The 22,267-nt window shown below is 34.2% G+C and overlaps 1 protein-coding gene across 5 annotated transcripts in view; it reads right to left on the bottom strand.

The window, feature by feature from the left end:
* LOC106054702 (nuclear pore complex protein Nup98-Nup96-like) overlaps nt 1-22,141 on the bottom strand; it is a 32,757-nt gene extending 10,616 nt beyond the window's left edge. The window contains exons 1-28 of one of the 5 annotated variants that reach the window (XM_056037220.1): nt 21,880-22,141; nt 19,511-19,604; nt 19,275-19,298; nt 18,928-19,092; nt 18,251-18,388; nt 17,889-18,130; nt 17,250-17,424; nt 16,970-17,121; nt 15,803-15,910; nt 14,960-15,113; nt 14,140-14,340; nt 13,720-13,798; nt 13,196-13,292; nt 12,374-12,526; nt 11,955-12,166; nt 11,554-11,655; nt 10,938-11,058; nt 9,875-10,082; nt 6,960-7,099; nt 6,342-6,455; nt 5,369-5,479; nt 5,190-5,264; nt 4,653-4,782; nt 3,837-3,938; nt 3,508-3,708; nt 2,255-2,548; nt 1,008-1,147; nt 448-592 (exon numbers count right to left, since the gene is read on the bottom strand). In XM_056037220.1, coding sequence (XP_055893195.1) covers nt 448-592; nt 1,008-1,147; nt 2,255-2,548; nt 3,508-3,708; nt 3,837-3,938; nt 4,653-4,782; nt 5,190-5,264; nt 5,369-5,479; nt 6,342-6,455; nt 6,960-7,099; nt 9,875-10,082; nt 10,938-11,058; nt 11,554-11,655; nt 11,955-12,166; nt 12,374-12,526; nt 13,196-13,292; nt 13,720-13,798; nt 14,140-14,340; nt 14,960-15,113; nt 15,803-15,910; nt 16,970-17,121; nt 17,250-17,424; nt 17,889-18,130; nt 18,251-18,388; nt 18,928-19,092; nt 19,275-19,298; nt 19,511-19,562 — 3,835 coding nt within the window. In that variant the 5' untranslated portion in view covers nt 19,563-19,604; nt 21,880-22,141. Of the gene's footprint in view, nt 1-447; nt 593-1,007; nt 1,148-2,254; nt 2,549-3,507; nt 3,709-3,836; nt 3,939-4,652; nt 4,789-5,189; nt 5,265-5,368; nt 5,480-6,341; nt 6,456-6,959; nt 7,100-9,874; nt 10,083-10,937; nt 11,059-11,553; nt 11,656-11,954; nt 12,167-12,373; nt 12,527-13,195; nt 13,293-13,719; nt 13,799-14,139; nt 14,341-14,959; nt 15,114-15,802; nt 15,911-16,969; nt 17,122-17,249; nt 17,425-17,888; nt 18,131-18,250; nt 18,389-18,927; nt 19,093-19,274; nt 19,299-19,510; nt 19,605-21,879 lie in introns of all 5 variants that reach the window. The other 4 variants (XM_056037218.1, XM_056037219.1, XM_056037222.1 and 1 more) reach the window with 4 other exon arrangements.
* Between the last annotated feature and the right edge of the window lie 126 nt (nt 22,142-22,267).

Below are 22,267 nucleotides of genomic sequence, written 5' to 3'. Positions count from 1 at the left end.
GCGTGTCTACGGAATTTGTAGACTCCTTATCCATTTTCTGATCTTTGTAAAAATTTGTATTAAAATGCAAAATGGTACCGTATTTGAGTTTCTAAAAACTTAAACTAGATAATAAAAAAGGATTTGAAACATATGATATTTCATTCCAACTTATAAACTAAATGGTATTTTAAAAAATCAGCAGAGTTAACCATTTGCAACGCGTACCTTTTTCAAACTCTTCCCGTACCCTTGGGGGTATGCATACCCCACTTTGGGAAATACTGGCCTAAATCATGTACACTTGTCTTCAGAAATTGAGATAATGAAGGATTGCAATAAGATAAGAATTAATCTGTGTACACTCTGCATCAATAGCATAGATGTGTTCATACATGTGAGAAAAGTCTCTCTGAGAGATTCTGTACTGCTCAGAGACACTCTAAAAAGGTAAACAGAAAAACTTACTCATGTCTGCTATGCCATTTCTGACCAGGTCAGCAATTTTATGGAGAGCTGCCACCCCAGGTTCAGGCACAAAGACAGGACAACCATCTTCCATGTTAAATCTAGAATGTTCCAGCTGAATAGTCAAGAGAGCTTCTTGTTGGCTCTGAAAATAAAATAAAAACAAAATTTTTTTGTCATGTAAGATTTCTAATTTGGCACAAATACTATATACTGCTAGAATGTGAACACTGATGTGATATATTTAGTTCAGACTACAGTGTTGGAAAAATAATATACAAAGCCATATAACAGACTGATGGTTTAGAAAATAAACAAGGCTATTTGCATCAAAGAATCAACTGAAGTGACATGTAGATTGCTATGTGAAATAAAAACTCGTACAAAGGACAAGACTGAAGGATTTATTCTCCATAACAAGGGAATGCCGCCTATGTCTAAGTCTTAAAGTATATTCTAGTGTCATCAACTCAACAATTTGTCAGTTATTTTTTTGTCAATTTTCTAAAAGGAAATATCTTTTTTTTATTTTTAGCTACAAATATTAAAAGCGTATTTACCAAAATTTTAGAATCCCTGGTGTCCATGTAGTCAGTCACTTGTACTTGTTCAACATGGGCCATCCAACTCTTCGTACTGGGCTGTGTCTTAGCTCGGCCTTTAGCAAAAGGAAGTAGTGACACTTCTTGAGTGTCTTCCTCTAGAAATAGAAAATAAAATTTAATTTAATTTTTTTTTAACAAAACGAGAAATGTAAAAAAAGTCAAAACATTAAGTGCTTTGATCAAAATTTAGTCACAGTAAAAGAACCATATGATTTTTGTTTGAAAAAGTCAACAAAATATTTAACACAATATAACCACGCTCTTGTATTATCAATTATTTTTAGATAAAAAAAAAAACTACAGTAAAAGACATTGCTGTTATGTCTATCTATTTATGCTGTAAATAGATCCCAGACGAACGTCTTTGTCTGTGTTGTATATGGAAAATTATGCAGGTTACAATTGGGTTTGCAGTCTTGTGAAACACTGCACTCATCTTTATTCTCTGGATTTCAAGCCATTGCCATTTTTATTATTTCTATTTCAAATGAGGAGGTGCCAACTATAAATCTCAAGAGTACCATTGGGTCAAAGTGAAGAAATTTAGATCACAACATGAATATTATTTGATATATTTCAGCTCAAAGACATTTACTTGAAAGAATTATTTATTTAACCATGTTAGACAAGGCAAAACAGCGCTTAATATTAATAATGAAAAAAATTACATTTTTAGAGCCCCCAACATATAGCCAACAGTTTTGATATCCTAAGTAGTCACATGTCAAAAGAAACTGTCATAATATGGTAAGCAACTGTCATGATATGGTAAGCAACTGTCATGATATGGTAAGCAACTGTCATGATGATTATCTGTAGATGTTGCCCAACATATGTATCCATAGAGAGTTTCTTTTTAAGACATATTTATTTAGTTTATGTCGAAAGGGCAGGTGGAGACCTTTTAATTCTGTGCACTTAGCTAATGAGGCTAATATACAACTACAACAATGACAAAAATAATCTTTAACAAAATTGTAATACATTTAAGCGAGGTGAATATGAAAACCATTGATTACATAGCAAAAAAAAATCATTCAGTGAAAATGAAGTATTTTTGAAAATTTAACATAAACAGTTAGAATTGACAATCAACTGAAATCAATCAACAACATTTCACAAACATTTTGTCCTTTTCATCTAGTAACAGTCTACTTGAGGACAAGATGCAGTCATGACAACTCCACAATGCAGCACCTCACCTGGAATGCCTATCAGGGCACCACTGTGCACTAGCGTCCACGGCAGCCCCCATCCAACTCGGAATGATCGCCCCATGAAGAAAGCCGCATCAACAAAAGGCTGCTGATTGTTGTAGAGCACAGAGTCCTTCACGTGCAGGGTGTTGTGACGAACAAGGGTCCCTACAATACGGGGAGGAGCATCCTGGGACTGCATGCCACTGTTAATGAGTTTATGTTCCACGTGTGGTGTCTGTAAGAAAGTTTGTGGTTTGGGACGAAGAAGATCTTTCCCTAAGCTGACATCAAATAATCCTGAAATAGAGTTTTAGCTAGTATTAAAATACAAGAATTATATACATATATATATATAAAGAAACAGACTTCAAATTTCAGAGATAAAAGTAAACTGATAAGAAAGAAGGCGCGCTGGCTGAGCATTAAAGTGCTTGGCCTTTGAGCCCGGGACCCTGTGAAGACTGGGATTTTTAATTTCTAATTTTTATGCTATAATGGGTACCGGACATTAGTTGGGAAAAAGTGAAGGCAGTTGGTCGTTGTTCTGGTCACATGACACCCTCATTAACGGTGGGCCACAAAACACATAACCTTCACATCATCTTCCCTATGGATTGCAAGGTCTAAAATGGAAACTTTACAACTGATAAGTAGAACAAGAGTTGGATTGAGATTTGATTCGCAAGCAGCTTCAAGATGACAAAGCAATGATTAGATTAGTTGTACAATATCAACTTTAAAGAATCAGGAGAATCAAATATTTTACAAGGAAAATGATTCTGCCTTATAGTAGGTTCAAATAGGCTAAAATACTGCGCAGGATAAAGCAATTATCACCAATGCCATAAAAGAAAAAAACTTAGAAAGAGAAAGTTTGTCTTTGTTTCTGAATTGGTTCTAATTACTTTAGAGCATAGAAAATATTCATGACAAAGTTGTATGCTACATAATTGACATTTGCATCACAGAAATTTTGATTATTTTAAAATCTGTAGACTAAATACATATTTTTTTCCAGAGTATATAAAATAAGTACTGTTTAGGTTTAGCATTATAGAAACACAAACATAAATGCTAAATCAAGTACAAACAAGAACAATCAAAGTATTGTTTACTATACATCTTAGATTGAGGTTCAACTTTAGTACATAAATTATGCCAATAAAAGATAAATAATAAAGCATTAGAATTATTGTAAATAATTTTTTTTCAGTCAAGCAAATTGTTTCATTATGAAAAAAAAAAAGAGTTCCAACCTGATTTTCCAAAGGCGACAGGTTCATATCCATTTTTGCTCTGTTGATCTGAGAGAGCTGGCGACTGGGGTAAAGACAAAGTTGCAGGGTACTTAAAGGCACCAAACAAACCAGCGGCCATCTTGTCGCCAGACTTCTTCAAACTGAACCTCAAGTCCTTCTCTTCATCAAGCTCAATATCTCTGCGTCCTGATTTCTTTTCTGTTGGAAATAGGGTCATTAAATTCGTAAAGCAGTCAACATTTTCATTAAGAGAATAACTTTAAGTAAATGAAACTAGTATAACAATTAGAAATCATGAGAAGCCAGCAGAAGATTAAAAGCATTACCATCCAAATCTCCAAAGAAAGAAGCCTTCATGCCTTGGATAGTTTTAGCACTGACACCCATAGACGAGGCTAAAAATTTAGAATCTATCCCAACATCTGTTCCTAATAGGAAAAAAAAATATAATGATAAATGCAATAAAGAAACTAAGACTTCACGTATAATACTGAAGAGTGGATAATACTTGGTTTATGTAACTATTACAACCGAATACTTGTCAATATAACTTGAGTACATTAAGCTACAACTAAAATCTTCTTCCTCGTTCTCATTATTATGTTGGAGTGTTCAGATATGAGATGAACTGCGCAGTGGTTTCTTTCTATTGGGATGTTTTGGGTCCAGTGTCTTGTTCAGGCCTCTTGACAAAGAGTGCAGTTTTGAAGGGCATGGTCAGCATTCTCTGGTGACACTCCACAAAGGCAGATTTCACTAGTTCCAATTTTTAGCTTCTGGATAAATGCTGTCTCATTCTGTTGTGTCTGGTTCTGAGACGTTGATCTTGTCGGGATAACTTATAAAAAGCATCATCTTTCAATTCTATTCACTGTTAACTTCTTCATTTCTTCTAGAGCGCCATGTTCAAGGGTGTCATTTTTCTTTTTTCTTCTAGTTCAATATGTGCTGATATCCATTGAACAAGTTTTTTTTGCTGTTGTTGTTGAGCTTTACTACAACTTAAATGAATGCTACTACAACTAGACGTTAATCAACTGGAAGTGTTTGAAATGTATTCAAAATTCACCCTCCCACCCACCCCACAGAAACAAAAGAATATCGACTTGAAAACGCTGAATGTAAAACAAAAAAAATCTAACCTTCATCTTCCTGGAAGTCTTTGTCATATTTCTTTGAAGAGGCCAGGAAAGAATCTTGCATTTCAAAGCTGTCATCATCAGCTGAGAGCTCTTCCTCTCCCTGAAGCATGATTTGGTCTTCAACTTGAAACTGTTGCTTCAAAAAAGATTTATACAAGCTTTTAACATTATTCCAATGTTTTCATACTTTTCCTACCAATTATTTGAAAAATGTATGGAAAAGATTAAACAATATAACATTTGTAAAAAAATTTAGAAAAGCCTGGTATTGACAACTACTCAGCAGATTATCAACTGAAAGAAACAAATCTAAAATGAAATCGCTTGGCTTACAAACCGGGGGTCCTGGGTTCGAATCCTGGTGAAGACTGGGATTCTTAATTTCGGGATCTTAGTCCACCTAGCTCTAATGGGTACCTGACATTAGTTTGGGAAAAGTTGTGCTGGCCACATGACACCCTCGTAAACATCATCTGCCTTATAGACCATAAGGTCTGAAAAAGGAAATTTACTTGACTAGTCATAAGTAATTCTTACCGGCTGATCACAAGGAGCTGATAACTTTTTGGCTTTCTCTTTTGGATCTAAATTTATCTGTTGGATTTTCATTTTCTGTAAGGAAAAAAAAAAAAAAAATAGGTTGACATTGCTGCATCGGGAAAGAGTATTTTCTACCCTAACTTCCAACGAAGTCAATAAAAACGTATATTTATTACCTGCACCATTAAAAAGTCTTTTGCTGACTGGGCTAATAATTCTTTCTGCTGTTCTGTCAGCTCATCCTCATCAGAGTCATCCAACAGACCGTATTTAGAAAAATGATATACCTTGAAAAACAAGTTGAAACTCAATGTATGTTATATTTTTCACAAGCTAATTCATATTATTGAACTAACAAGTACTGTGCATTTCTTTATATCACACTACAAAACAACATTACAACAGACAGTATTTAGAAAAATGATATACCTTTAAAAAAAAGGTTGACAACTCAATGCATGTTTTATTTTTCACAAGCTAATTCATATGATTAAACTAACGTGCATTTCTTATAATTACATGTTTTGAAGAAAGCTGAGCCTCTAACAAGGTCATCATTTGGCTTCTTCATTTTTTTTATAAGACTGACAAAGTGAAGCATAGAGGGATGTGTTCTTAACCCAATAGCTCCTATTCCCATTTACCAAAAACCCTTCCCAGGCCCTAAGCAAAGTGGGATGACTCCAAATTGAGCAAATCCTAAAAAATATTTATTTTGAAAAAAAAATCAAATTTAAGATCTAATACATATAAACAAACAAACAACTTGAAAAAATAAAACGATATGTCTAGTTAAAAAAAATATATACTTTTAATAAAATTAGAATATAAAAAAGCTTCAAAAATACCCATTTTCCGATGTGGGGTCTCATACACTGGGGCTATGGACCTGTCCGTTTGAAAAATTATTTAAGCAATAAGTCTTCCCAATTTTATTAAAAATAGAATCAGCAATCTCCACAATGATTTTTACTCACGCTTGCAGCAAGATATTTTAAGATCATTATATAATTTCTACCTTAAACTTGACCTCATGTAAATAAAAGAAAAAATTCTATGCAAACTAACTGATTTACAAATCTGTAAATCTTCACATGCACTGAACATCTGAAGTAGTGTGAACTTCAACAAGCAAAAACAAAAAGTTACCTGGAAAACCCAAGATCCAGTCTCAGGTCTGTAATCTATAAACTTTGCTCCTAGTTTTGCTGTAGTTTCCTCAAGTTTATGTGCATAGTTGATCATTTTCAATCTTTCTGGGCTCTGCACATAAATAAAAAAAAACCAACAACTTCATTTTCTATCTTCTTCTTCTTCTAGCTAGCTTTATTGCTGCTGAGCTGTGAGCTCTTTTGCAGACTGTGCCAAGGAAAAAAAAGTGTGCTGTTTTCTTCAGCTGTTCAGCACTGCCGTACAGGGTGTTGGTTATGTTGGGCTGTAGTGGAAGTAGGGTCTGCCTAAGGTGGGTTAGGGAGGGGCATTCAAAGAGGATATGGTTTACGGTTTCAAAGGGGTGGGCGCAGTGTCTGCAAAGGGGTAGTTGATATTTTGTTCAGGTGGTAATTTAATAGTGGTGTGTGTCCTGTTCTTAGTTGATTTTCTATCTATAAGACACAGCTTAACAAGAATTAAAAGCTTTACATTCAAGAAAATGTAACAAAGTGATTTAGTATAGAATAATTACTGTTACTGGAGCAGCTCAAGGATCTTCTAGTAACATTATACGGCAAACAAAAAACCCCACAAAAACACATTCATTTAACTCACATTAATGGGCTTGCGTGTCGATCTATCCGTTGGCCACACAAAGTCCAGCGTGATCTCAGCTTTTTTGTTCAGACCTTGACCCAGCGGAGGTTTCTTGTCATCATCAGGGTAGACAACCACTTCTTTTCTCCGAAAGTGAACTGAAATGAACAATATTAAAAAATTAAAGTTGACAAATGTCCATTACAAGCTGTCTTGACATGACCACATTTTTGTTTCATCTAAGAACCTGACACAAAATGAGATGAAGCTAAATATTGAGAGTAGTGAAATTGCCAAAATGCAGACCATGTCGTTCAAAGCTGTATACTTTATCAAGAGGCATGACACTTTAAGGAGCTCTGCCTGATCTGGAAACCACAACAGAGTTGATCTCAAATAAAGGATTTTATTATAAACTCTTCAATATTAAAATGAGAACAAAGAAAAGTTCAGGAAAGAAATACAACTGATAGGTCATTAGTTTAATTTTGTTTAGTAAATACAACTGATAGGTCATTAGTTTACTTTTGTTTAGTAAATACAACTGATAGGTCATTAGTTTACTTTTGCTTAGTAAATACAACTGAAAGGTCAGTAGTTTACTGTTGTTTAGTAAATACAACTGAAAGGTCATTAGTTTACTTTTGTTTAGTAAATACAACTGATAGGTCATTAGTTTACTTTTGTTTAGTAAATACAACTGAAAGGTCAGTAGTTTACTTTTGCTTAGTAAATACAACTGAAAGGTCAGTAGTTTACTGTTGTTTAGTAAATACAACTGAAAGGTCATTAGTTTACTTTTGTTTAGTAAATACAACTGATAGGTCATTAGTTTACTTTTGTTTAGTAAATACAACTGAAAGGTCAGTAGTTTACTTTTGCTTAGTAAATACAACTGAAAGGTCAGTAGTTTACTGTTGTTTAGTAAATACAACTGAAAGGTCATTAGTTTACTTTTGTTTAGTAAATACAACTGATAGGTCATTAGTTTACTTTTGTTTAGTAAATACAACTGAAAGGTCAGTAGTTTACTTTTGCTTAGTAAATACAACTGAAAGGTCAGTAGTTTACTGTTGTTTAGTAAATACAACTGAAAGGTCATTAGTTTACTTTTGTTTAGTAAATACAACTGATAGGTCATTAGTTTACTTTTGTTTAGTAAATACAACTGAAAGGTCAGTAGTTTACTTTTGCTTAGTAAATACAACTGAAAGGTCAGTAGTTTACTGTTGTTTAGTAAATACAACTGAAAGGTCATTAGTTTACTTTTGTTTAGTAAATACAACTGATAGGTCATTAGTTTACTTTTGTTTAGTAAATACAACTGAAAGGTCAGTAGTTTACTTTTGCTTAGTAAATACAACTGAAAGGTCAGTAGTTTACTGTTGTTTAGTAAATACAACTGAAAGGTCATTAGTTTACTTTTGTTTAGTAAATACAACTGATAGGTCATTAGTTTACTTTTGTTTAGTAAATACAACTGAAAGGTCAGTAGTTTACTTTTGCTTAGTAAATACAACTGAAAGGTCAGTAGTTTACTGTTGTTTAGTAAATACAACTGAAAGGTCATTAGTTTACTTTTGTTTAGTAAATACAACTGATAGGTCATTAGTTTACTTTTGTTTAGTAAATACAACTGAAAGGTCAGTAGTTTACTTTTGCTTAGTAAATACAACTGAAAGGTCAGTAGTTTACTGTTGTTTAGTAAATACAACTGAAAGGTCATTAGTTTACTTTTGTTTAGTAAATACAACTGATAGGTCATTAGTTTACTTTTGTTTAGTAAATACAACTGAAAGGTCAGTAGTTTACTTTTGCTTAGTAAATACAACTGAAAGGTCAGTAGTTTACTGTTGTTTAGTAAATACAACTGAAAGGTCATTAGTTTACTTTTGTTTAGTAAATACAACTGATAGGTCATTAGTTTACTTTTGTTTAGTAAATACAACTGAAAGGTCAGTAGTTTACTTTTGCTTAGTAAATACAACTGAAAGGTCAGTAGTTTACTGTTGTTTAGTAAATACAACTGAAAGGTCATTAGTTTACTTTTGTTTAGTAAATACAACTGATAGGTCATTAGTTTACTTTTGTTTAGTAAATACAACTGAAAGGTCAGTAGTTTACTTTTGCTTAGTAAATACAACTGAAAGGTCAGTAGTTTACTGTTGTTTAGTAAATACAACTGAAAGGTCATTAGTTTACTTTTGTTTAGTAAATACAACTGATAGGTCATTAGTTTACTTTTGTTTAGTAAATACAACTGAAAAGTCTTTAGTATTTTCTTTTTAAACTAGCTAGCATTTTGCTGAGCTAATAAGCTGTATTTTTTTTCACAGCCATAAAGAATGTTGATTATACTGTGTTGTTGTGGTGATAGGATCGTCTGAGGTGAATTAACTCAGGGCATTCAAAGAGGGTGTGATTGATAAGTTTTGTAAAAGGTGGTTGCAGTGTCTACAGTGGGTTGGTTGTATGAGGGATTTATTTTGTCTAGAGTAAGGGGCTTCCTTCCTTTAGCCAAATCTTTTGTGAAATAGGTCAAGGAGATTATAAGTTTTGGTGGCCAGGTGTGTAAACCAGGTCATAGGGATACACCTGTTACTGTGGCCAATGGTTTATATGGAGTGATTTCGTTTGACTCCTCTCAACAAATGGTACTTATTTGAGCTGAGTAAATACAAGGAACTGGAGGTATTGAAATTCTAAATCAAAACTCCAATGATTATTAGGACTGAAATGCCAGACATTTTTTTTGAACTTAAAGTTTTGACCATTCATCTGGTAATAATAACTGTAACATAGAATAGTCAACCATTATAGTTTGACACACAATATATATTCCTTATAAACTTAATAAGTCTTCTTACTTACTAGTCTGTGGGTTGTGCCTACATTCTAAGAAAAACAAGGTTTAAACATTTCATTCGACTTACTGATTTCATCAAGATTCATTCCAGCAACATTGGTCTCCCCTGGGAAGAAAATGGTGCCGTATCCCTCTCTCCCTACGGTGAAGTTGTCAACAACGCAGTCCCCGTTCTCATCTAGGTAGCTCATCATTTCATCCAGGGAGGGGATGGTGAAGTAGCCAGGGCGGGTCAGTGTGACCCCAGTTGGGTGAGGAGTGCTCCTGTCCACAGGCTACAAGAAAATAAACAAAATTGTGCCAGGACGCAGGAAGACTTGAAGTGATTTAATTGTAATAATTGATGAGTCAACACATTGTGAATCAAATGGCTGGTGAGTTTTAAGGCTTCTTATTAAATCGAAGTGTTTTCTTTGGGCCCAAAGCATTCTGGACAACAAAAAAAAAAAAAAAGATTTTACCCTAAGGGGAGAAACTACAACTTACAAAAGCAAGGTAATAGTGGTTGATAATTGTAAATGAGCTTTTCTTAGAGTGATTCAATTTCTTGTACTTAATATGGTAAATGTTCTACTAATCAACATTAGTATCAAAACGTTCCAAAGTGAGTATTGAATAGTGAGGTCAAGTACTTCTTCATTAAAACCAATAATGTTAATGTTCACATTAACAATAGACTGTGTGTCTTAAAGTGTGAATCTATTGAGCAAGTCCTAATGATGATCATCTGTCCCTTGACTTTTGTCACAGGGGTGCAGTGACAGTTCCCTTAACAAATTCCTTCATTTATCCCTGTCAGCAGCTGTTATTAGAATATCAAGAGAGAGGCGAATAGGGGAATGCCCCACTAGATATGGTACGTACCAGAGAAACAAAATAGCAGCAGCGGACCAAAACCATCATCAGCCTTTGAAAAGGAAATGAGTAGATGAAGCTCATGTAAAACTTTCTATTTTCAGGAGAAAACCCCAAGGAAAAATCAGTCTAGGAGAGGAGATGGGTGTCACCAAGACCTATTAAACCCAATGAAATGCTAGGACACAAAAAAGTTGATAGGCTCTATCTGATTAAGATTGTGTGGCCTATCTCTACTGGCTGCATTCTTATTACAGCAGGTCTACAATACTTACTAAACAACTAGCATCGAGATCAGAGGTGTTCAGGAAGGAAGTAGTGGTGTCAGCAGCGCTCAGCCTGTTGTTGTTGCCACCTCCTAAATTGGTGACTATGCTGTCATCTAGACTTGTGTTCCTACACATAAAACAAAGATTACTAAGAATGGACATGCTGTCAGATACTTCACACATAGTGAGGATAATATCTTTTATCATTGTCTCTTACAGTACATGAGTGTTAATACAAACGATTGTTGCTTCACCAATACTTTATATAATCAGTGAACTATCTGACTATTTTTTTTAGTAAGTATATATGCATTGATTGAAAAAAAGAATATAAAGTCAAACATAGTATGTGGGGTTCATTCTGTCTAGGTACTTAATTGTTTTGTGACATCTATAATAAAAATACTAGTTGTTTTTTTTCCTGAATGATAAAATAGATCCCTTATAAAAATGTCATAGCAATTAGATGGGAGCTCAATAAAACTAGTAAGAACTGTTTAGTTACATAATAAATATTTATTTTGTTACTATCAACATAATGTTTATAGGTTCTCTTGTCACTTATTTAACTGACCCAAGGGGGTAAAACCAATTTACAAACAACATTTCTACAAGAACATACTGAGAGTCTGTAATCTGTCTGACTGGAGGAGGGGTCTTGTGGACCTGAAGGGCTTCTGCTTCGTTGTCTAGAGTGTTGTCATTTTGACTCATGTTAAGAGGTCTGTGGAACACAAAGTTAGGGTTAGGTAGATCAATATTTAGAATGGAGGAACTTTTATTTTGGTGACAGGTCTTGATGCCTAGATGCTTATTTAATATTCAATTAGGCCTGAAGAGATTATAAGGCCAACAGTTTCAAGTCCCAAGCTACTTATCTCTTAAGTGTACTTAGTTATTTCTACCAAAAATGTCAAGAGTATGTAACAATGATAGTGTACTAAAGACAAAGACTTCTTGTTTTTTCAAAAGACAATGACTGTTACATCATTAGAAATACTGCTATGTAAACGACTGTCTGACCTGGTGATTGGCGGTGGTAGACTCTTGTTGTTGCTCAAGTCTTTCACCTGAGAGCAGTAGTCACCGGCAGCGTCGCTGTGCAGAGAACTGGACATGTCTGAGGATTTGCTGCCAGATTTGCGAATGACCAGCTTCTTCACACTCTTGCGCGGCACAAAAGTGTCCTCCCCAAAGCTAAACTCATCGTCCTCTAGACCTTCAAAAAGCTGTGTCTGTGGAATGAAACATCGAGTTAAATTCACACATTCTGTTACAAACGTTATTTGTTTATAATAATGGTAGGGCTAAATGACTTCATTTATTGAAAGTTTGACCATGGGTATCACCAAAGCTTTGAAACCTATTTTTTAAAGCACAAGCAAGGGCATGTCAATAACTACCTATCATCAAAAACTAGTCAAAGTGTTGTAATTGCCTACCTTTCCTCCAGCAATCAGGCTGTGCAAAGACTTTGGTTTTATCTTGGCAGTTGGGCGAGTACTAACTTTGTACTGATTGGCAGAAGACAAAACAGCCTTTTGTGCATTAGGATTGGTCGGCTTCAAAGCATCTTCTCTACGCTCTTTGCTTTGCTGGAAACAAAGAAATAAACAAAAATAAATAAAAAAAGAAGGAAAGAAAAAAAAAAGTAGAATGAGTTAAATACATTTTTCACCCAGCATAATGAGAAGGGAAGTGGGGTGGCTGAGTGGTAAAGCACTTGGCTTCCAAACCGGGGGTCCCGGGTTCCAATTTTAATCTTTAGGGCGCCTCTAAATCCACCCAGCTCTAATGGGTAGCTGACATAAGTTGGGGACAAGTAAAGGAGGGTTAGCCCATGTGCTGGCCACATGACACCCTAGTTAACCATTGGCAACAGAAACAAAACAAATGATGTTTACATCATCTGCCCCATATAGATCACAAGGTTTGAAAGGGGAATTTTACTTTTATAAAGAGAAGAGTTCCAGTGCGAAATGTCACAATAAAATTATGATCTATTAGGATGATTGCATGTTAAAGCAATAGAAGATAAACAAGATGGTGAGGATTGTATAGTAAATTTTTTTTTTTTTTTAATCTATGTCCAACATTCTATTTCGTCCTAATGAGTAATCTACCCACTACCATTTCCAACGTTTGTCACCAATAGCATGTCATAACTTCTTAGCTGGAAGGTTTAATAGGATATAGCAATTAATAAGAAATAATTAAAATTTTATTTAGAAGAGTTCCATAACTGAATGGTACACTGCACCTACCTGTTTTAGGTTCCAGAATAAAGGATTGTCCCCATAGGGTGATGATGCTAGGGCGAGCAGGTGTGGCGAGTTAGGAGCTTGAGATGTGGCAGGCACACTGTCAGAGAAGAAACAAAATTTATTGTCATGATCAAGTGCAGAGAATACTTAGTTATAAATAATATTCTCTTCATAAGTACAATGATTATTTGCAGAGACAAGTTTGTAACATCAAGACACAAGTTTGAAACATCAGAACACAAGTTTGTGACATCAGAACACAAGTTTGTAACATCAGAACACAAGTTTGTGACATCAGAACACAAGTTTGTAACATCAAGACACAAGTTTGAAACATCAGAACACAAGTTTGTGACATCAGAACACAAGTTTGTAACATCAGAACACAAGTTTGTGACATCAGAACACAAGTTTGTAACATCAAGACACAAGTTTGAAACATCAGAACACAAGTTTGTGACATCAGAACACAAGTTTGTAACATCAGAACACAAGTTTGTGACATCAGAACACAAGCCACTCACGAGGTTCCAAGTGTTGTGGTTGCTCCTCCAATATTGAATGTTCCAGCCGTGTTGCCTGTACCCAATGTGTTACCAAAGCCTGGAGGTTTAGAAAGAACACACACCAATCAAACACAGCAATTCTAGACAACTAATGGAACAAAAAGTTACCACATTTGGCATATCTCATCACTTATTATATCAAAACATGAAAACATTTTGTAAATGAAATTGTGTTTGCTTAGATGTTAACATTAACTTTCCTAAACTAAACTTTCAGATAATGTTATAGAAAAATTAAAAAACAAAATCAGGTTAAATAAATAATGCTTTAAATATTAATTATTTAAAAAGCTATATCTACAACATTAATGTAACTAATACTTCTAAGGTTTGCTTGTATTTGTATGCTAATGTTGGATTAAAGAAATTATTCCTAACCTGTTGAGCCAATAGATGGTCCACTGCTGAAGTTAAATCCCCCAAATGGTTTGGCCTGGGTGCTGCCAAAGGTACTGGCAGTGGAGCTGGTACTGAGGCCACTGCCAAAACCAAACGATGATCCTGTTAATCCAAGGCTTCCAGTTGTAGCTGTTCCGAACCCTGTGTTTGGCTTCATGCTGAAGAGGCCACCTGATGTTGCTGTGAAGTGAGATACAACAAAGTTAAGCAAGCTGGCACATTTTGTAGCTAGATAACTGCTTGAGATATAGAAGTGAATATTAAAGGAAAGGACCAATACTCATCAGTGATCAGGACTATGACCTTAAAATTGGCTAAAAGTGCCATTTCTTTTACAATTATGTAAATATGCTTTATTGCCACATACTGCAAGCTTTATGTAATAATGCAGACCATTTGAATCTGGGAATGCCCCTTTAGAGAATCATTTTTTTATGTGAAAAACAAATCATTATTTAGGAGTAAATGTAATAAATTAACAAATAATTTCAAGTCTGCTGTATTTATGCCCTGGTAAATAAAAAATGTGGAAGAGAAAAAAAATCAATCTTTCAAAACTGTTTTAAGAGCTTATATATAATATGTGTATCAACTGCAATGAGGTGGTTTCCCCTCTAATATGATTGAGGTTCAGCCCCTTATTTTCATTTGGACATTAAATCATATTAAAAAGGTTTGCTTGTATTTGCATGCTAATGTAAATTACCAAATGACAAAACTAAAGCTATAGAACCCGACTGAAAAGAGTTGAAGCTGTAGAAACACCACGTGGCTTTGTTCGTAACACTGTTTATCTTACCACCAAATCCTGTGGTGCTGGTATTTGTTCCGAAACCAAAGGTGGAGGCAGTAGAAGCGGGCTTGGCAAACAAATTGGTTCCTGTACCAAAGCCGATGGTAGATGTAGTCGCAGTACCAAACCCTGTCGGCTTTGAAGCACCAAACAGTCCACCCTGTAGAACAAATAGAAGTGAATCAAGAACAAAGCTTAGTCTAAAGTTGAACTACAGAAGAGGGATAACCCACCAAGTTATTGATCCAGAGCGTAGCTCAAAAATTTCAAATGTGAGTAGGTGTGAAATAAACTCTTACACCGAATGATATTACTTGGTGGCTCAGCGGTAAAGTGCTTGGCTTCCAAACCAGAGGCCCCGGATTTGAATCCTGGTGAAGACTGATTTTTTTAATTTTGAGGAGCCCACCCAGCTCTAATGGGTATTGACAAAAGTAAAGGCGGAAGGTCGTTGTGCAGGCCACATGGCAACCTCATTAACTAAGGGTCACAGAAACAGATGTCCTATACATCATCTTCCCTATAGATCACAAGGTCTGAAAGGGGAACTTTACTTACTTACCGAATGACAGATATAAACAGGTATGTGACTTTTATGGAATCCCATTGTATATAAATGAATACATTCTGATGAAGTTTGTTTAAAACTTTAACTTTTCAGTAATACAACTAAAATACTCTTTAACAAGACTGCCCAAATATTTTTTTGGTCTGATTTTCCCCCACCCCCACCCCATCCAGTATGTATTACCTTATGCTACATTGCCCAAACAAACTTATACATAAAACATCTTCATGGCGTAAATCATAAACAATAAAAAAAAAAACATAACAAACAAAGGTTCTTACACTCTGTGTGCTGGTCCCAAAGCCAACAGGGTTAGAAGCTGCACTGGCAGCACTGGAGCCAAAGAATGAGCCAGTCAGCGAAGGCTGAGTAGTTGTTCCGAAAAGGGGCTACAACATACATAAAAAGATTATTTAAAAATTATCATGATATTAACTTATATGATATATATATAAATAAGATATATATATATATATATATATATTTATATATATATATATATATATATATATATGTTGTACATAGGTTATGGTATTCTATCACCAATGTTTGTTAGGTGCACAATTTATGAATGCACCTTCTTTGTTGCCTGGCTTTAAAGCTTATGTTTTTTTTTGTTATTATGCTGGTGTAACGTTTCTTTGAGTTCGTCTGTGTACCCTTGTTTAGGGTGAGTAACTATGGCATTACTGCATTTCACAGTTGTTTCGCTGCCATAGACTAGACCTTTCAATTGTCTTTTTGTAATTCTCTATAGGGAGTTAGTTATGGGATTATCAAGTCTGCACTGGAGACGAGTCGGCACCGGGCCAGTGTTGTGCATATTAATGTATTGCGTTGTGGGACAGCAAGGTGCAGAATGATTGTTAATATAACCACAATACTATAATATTTTAAATTCAATGGTATTACTCCATCAGTTTGTCATTATAACTTGCATTCATATCATTAAACAGCTAGTCAATCATTTATTGTAAGCATGAAGGTTCCTGTAGAATGTCAAGGGCCCGAGCAAACGAGCTAAGGCTTTAAAGACAACCCTGACAATATATTTATAGGATATCTTCTTTTTCTTTTAAAATGTGATACTCAATTACATAATGTATTCTCATTGCCTAATGTCAATAAAAAAGAATAAATATTCTAATATTTTTAAAAATATAAGTCTGTATGCTTTTTATAATTTGAAAATTAAAAGTAGTATGCTGGACCTAATTGTTTCGAATCTTCCTATCAAGAGAGAAATTTGTTAGTATTAATGCCCAGGGATTCTAGCAGGTCATAATCAAAACCTACTGATTTTTTAAATAGTTTTTTTTATATATACACATTAGGTGAATCTTAATTACCTTTTTTTGCAACAATTTCTGAATGGGCAAAAGAGTCAAGGATTTAAATAGCACACCCTTGAGTTTGTAGATAAAGAAAGAGAATGTTTCCTAGCCTACCCTTGTGGCTGCACCGCCAAATAGAGATGTTGACTGAGTGCCCGTAGCAGAACCAAAGCCAAAGCCAGACTGTGTCGTTGTTGTTGTCCCAAACAGAGGTCTATTTGTACTGAAGGTTGAAGCAGCAGACGAACTGTTGGTACTTCCAAAAGCTGTCAAGACAAAACCCCTAATATAATCAGTATTTTAAACACGGGAATAAACCTCGTTTTACATTCAACATCATTCCCTACTTTGCAGCAAATATTTTTCTATGTACTAAGTATCAATTTATCCTCACCTCCAAATCCTGTTGTGCTGGACTGCTGCAGCCCTGTGGTCAACCCACTACCAAAGACAAAGCCTGTACTAGCTGCTGGTTGAGTTGGCTGTGCCTGACCAAAGAGACTCCCTGTTGAAGGAGCCCCTGCTTGTTTTGCTTTTCTGTTGGCATTATAATCTTCAAACCTAAGTTCCTATACAAAAAATAAATAAAAAAGGTTACAAATGCCAGCAGTTTTAAGACTATTGAGACTCTGGAACCAATTATAATATGTGTGCCCTATTTAAGAAAAAACATATCTTTGGGAAGCTATAATGTGGAAGTTAAAAGTGGAAGATTGACTTAATGGAAACATACCAGCACCTAAGGAAAATTAAAGACATATGCAGTATTTCCCAAGACCTATCCATCCCATATATAGTCGAAAAACAAAAAATTATAAACACTGCTACAACAAAAGAAAACTGTGTAAATAATGCTGTTAAAAACCCAGCACTATACTTAAACAACAGTAAAATAACATTCCTCTATAAAGGAAATAAACTTTTTGGTTCATTACAGAACAGAAGAAAGAAAATTTGTACAACAATAGTTATTTCAACTAAGGACAATATACACTTCTCCCATTGCTACAAAGTAGTCGAAGATCAGACTGACCTCTAAACTTTTATTTTCATATTCCTTCATGGCGGTGATACATTGATGTCTGGTACTGATATTTGTTGTGATACCACTTTTCATCATTGTGTCCTGCCCACTCGGGGGATTGAAAGCAATGGTGGTGCCACCTCCAACACTGCCAAAGGCGCTGGTGGCACCGCTAAACAAGGACGGTGTTGCTCCAGGGTTAGTGCCAAATAAACCTCCAGTACTCGTCTGGGATGGGGTGCTTCCAAAACCTGGATTTAATATTTGAAACAAAATCTAATTTCAAGATAAAGTAAAAAAAAAAACAAAAGCTAGACAAAATGAGGATGAGTCACATTAACTTAACAAGGGCAACAACAAAAAAGTAATACCAGAAAAACCAGTCTTTGCAGCGCCAAATCCTGTCGCAGTTGATGGGGTGGAAAATAGAGAGCTGGACCCTGTGCCAGTCTGGCTGGCCCCGCCAAACAAGCCGCCAGGCGTACTGCTGCCTGTAGCACTGCCGAATGCTTAAAATAAGATTAATATATACTATAGGCTTGCCTTACCCTCAATGAGTTGTTGGAGCAGACAAATCAATAAATATAATCAATAAACAAAATAATAATAATAATCTTTATTATCCATAAGGAAATTTATCTTTAAAACATTTTTGCATTACACCAAACAAAACATTACGGACCCCTTACAAACAAGTCAAGTCGTAAAAATTATAACCTAAACAAAAAGGAAGGCCAAAAAGCCAATTTACAATATGTGATCTGTCTGATTATCTAAATGTATTCTACTTTGAGGATAACTAGTGTCAGTATCATTTTCTTTAGAAACATTTTTGGACCATACTTTCATCAAGTCAAAGAGATTTATAACACATTTGAACAAGTCACACATCTAAAAGTTTTGAATTAATCTTTGTTACTCAACCAACTTGCAAGAGGTCATTTGTTGTGAAAACATTCAAGCTTAATAACATAATGCTAAAATAAAACCCAAAAACTTGAATCAAATTATTTTAAAAAACCCAACAAGAGCACAAAAGAAAACTTACAGAAAGCACCAGTTCCTTGCTGCTGCCCAAAACCAGTACCCGAGGACTGACCAAACAAGCCTGTTCCAGCACCACCTGTTGTTCCACTAGCACCAAACAAACTCGTGCCACCACCTGGAGTCTGGCTGCCGAAGGCTGACCCTGTGCTACCGAAGGTTGATGATGCTTGAGAAACAAATATCAACAATTAAGAACAATGTTTAGAACTGAATATGTGTAACAATAAAATTGAACAAAAACTTTGGTTCTATTTGATATACTTTATATAAGTATTTCATATAAGTGTAATTATTTAAATAAATAATGAAAGATCTTAAAAAACTAGCAAGAATTTGAATAAGCCTTACATTGTCCAAATCCTCCAAATGCTGCTAACAAAAGAAAATAGAATCAAAAACAAACAAAAAAAATTAACTCATAGAAACATAATTATCAATGAAATAGAATACCAAGTTCTAGAAGAATGAATTCTAAACAAACAATGTTCTCATCAAACTAACCGTGAACACACAAACAAAAAATGAAGTGTAATTCTTAAAGGTTATAAAACGCTATATCATATTGTAAATGAACAATTACTTACAAGTGGTGGTTCCAAAACCAGCAAATCCTGTTGGCTTATTCTGGCCAAACATTGTGATGTTCTGTTCTTTTGTTTACTGGTCTACTAATGGCAACTGATCAGTTTGAAAAAAAAAAAAAAAAAAAAGACTGAACATTGAAGCTTTTTAAATGTTTCAGTGTCATTGTAAAATGTGATTTAGAAATAAGTGGGTAATTTATTTATAAATTTGTTTGCATCATGGTGCTTTAAAATTCATTCCCCATAAATGCCTTAAATTGCTTAAACTCTTAACTCAATTTTGTATAGTTATCCATTTGTTAATAATACTGATATTGAATAATTAGCTCAAAGTTTCCATTTTATGTTTTTTAATATGTACTAATTGTATACTTTTGTCAAGAATGGATATATATGCGTCATTATTTTTTTTATGTTCCATTTAGATAAAATATTTCTTAGATTTAGTCTCTGGTTCTAGACTGAGTGACTAGTCCACAGTTGGTGAGTTTTCTTTTTTTATTTCAAAATCCAAAATTCAAATATATAAAATATATGTACATTGGGGTTCTATACAAAGGAATGTTTTATAATGTAAAAGAATGTGCATGTCCTTTTAATTCTTCATCTTAATTACTAGCCAGTTATCCACATTGATACTTAGAAGTCCACAGGACATTAAGTTTTAACATTTCCATAACAATTGATGAGGGTAATTATATTTCAAGTACAACACCAACTCATACTCAAGTATGTTAACTTTATTTTTTTTATCTTCAGTAAAAAACCTAAGTGCCTGAATGTATATCTAAACTATTTCAGATATGTCTTCATGTAGACTCAATGCCTACAGCAGTGGACAAATTATACCCCATAGAAAGTTAGTTTGCGCTGGCCAACAACTATCATGCTGTGAATTTGATAATAGGATGATTTGAAAGTTTCTATGCTTAGCATCTAATCATATATATGAGGTATTTACAATATACATAGGTGTGCCTTACAATTGCTTTGCTTGCTTTTTTATTATTTTTTTTTAAAGTGAATTTAAATTAAAAACCCTGAGTCAAAATTAGTGACATTATATTATTGAATCAAATTGATTTGTGTTTTTGTTGTCATTATACATCCATATTATCCTTAGTTAAAAAAAATTTCTGAATTTAAAAAAATTAAACATAGATGTTAAAGCTGTTTGCCAAACTTCAAATGTGTACGGTCACTAACTTACTGGCCTTAAAAATTGCACACAAGTCCCAAAAAAAGACTGTCACCAAATTTTACTTGGTTTTTATAATGTGTCATCTAAAGTGATCACTTTCTAACTTTGATGTCGGGAAATATATATATTAATATTTTTAAGTAGCGAAGTGAATCATTTTGTCATCCAACAGATAGATATCTATCTATTATCTAAGAGATGTATTAGATGGATTTGAGATTTTATGGCCGATAGGCACAATTTAGGCCATGCCCTTACTTTTTTAAGGATTCTTTTCTACTTAACAAGTACATTATTATGTTAAAAATCTTATACAACAAGGGACAACTTAACTACATGACACTAGCTAGGCCACAAGACCAATATCTAATGACTAATGATAATCATATAGTCCTATAGAATCATATGATAATATCTAATATAATAAAGATCAATGAAACAAGTTCAAAGCAAGAGATTGAATGAAGACTCAGTCTCAGAACTTCAGACACTGACAGTCACAGTGCTGAGTGCTCAGACTATCACTATTAAGTATTAGTCTCATGAGAATGAGACTGAGAGAAATCACAGTTGAGTCTAGTGACAACTGACGTCTAGTCTAACAGAGTTAAGTTACAGACTAAGAGTCTAAGACCTAAGTCTAGACTAGATTCAAGAAAAAAGATTGCCTAGAATGCCTAGATCAACTTCAAGACTTGTGTCACTGGAGTCTGAGACTGAGGCCAGTGACTTCAGTGAGCCAGCCTTGTTCTGTTATTGTCAATCTGTCTCAGTCTCAGCATTTCGTATCTGAGCCAAAGCCCTCAATCAAAGCCAAATGCCGAATGAAAGTAAAAATCTAATTCAAACTCCAAAGTAGAGTAAGAGTCAGTCTAGAGTCGGACCGTCACTGTGTATGATAATTCATTAATTGATAATTGATAGACCTCTAGTCTAGTGTTACGTGTATGTATCAATTCACAGTCTCACTGTGACTGTAGTGTTAATACTTAACTTAAGTTTAAGACTTAAGTATTAAGTGTTATATTTATCAATTAGATTCTAGATACCAATTGATCAATTGAAAATTCAATTCAAAATTTAATTAATCATATAAAAAAAATATGGCTAGAGTAGATTATAAATATAAATGTAGACCTAAATAATATTGTATTAACAAAGAAAATACCTGTTAACAATATAAACTAAATTATGCTGCAAAGATATAGATCTAGACTCTAAATCCACCAGCTCATGTTTCTTTTCGTGTTTATGATTTTCATTATGGTAAGCGCCATTAATTTGACAATATTCAATATGGCGCAGAATTTTATAAAATTTAGAATCTGATATTTTTAAAGACAACCCTGCCTAGAGTAGACTATAGGTAGATATATCTAGAGTAGATCTAGATCTAAATATTAGTTAGATCTAGACTTATAATTTTATAAATTTAGTAGATCTAATAAGATTGAGGCAAAGTAATTGAAAAAGTACTTTTCAAGCAAAGTTATATATATTTGATTTATTGATTTAGTCATTCACGAAAACCAGCCACATCCAATCTACTCCAGATT

This window comes from Biomphalaria glabrata, chromosome 8 (assembly GCF_947242115.1).
Source record: "Biomphalaria glabrata chromosome 8, xgBioGlab47.1, whole genome shotgun sequence".
Lineage (NCBI taxonomy): Eukaryota > Metazoa > Mollusca > Gastropoda > Planorbidae > Biomphalaria > Biomphalaria glabrata.
This window is presented reverse-complemented; position numbering and strand designations above follow the sequence as displayed.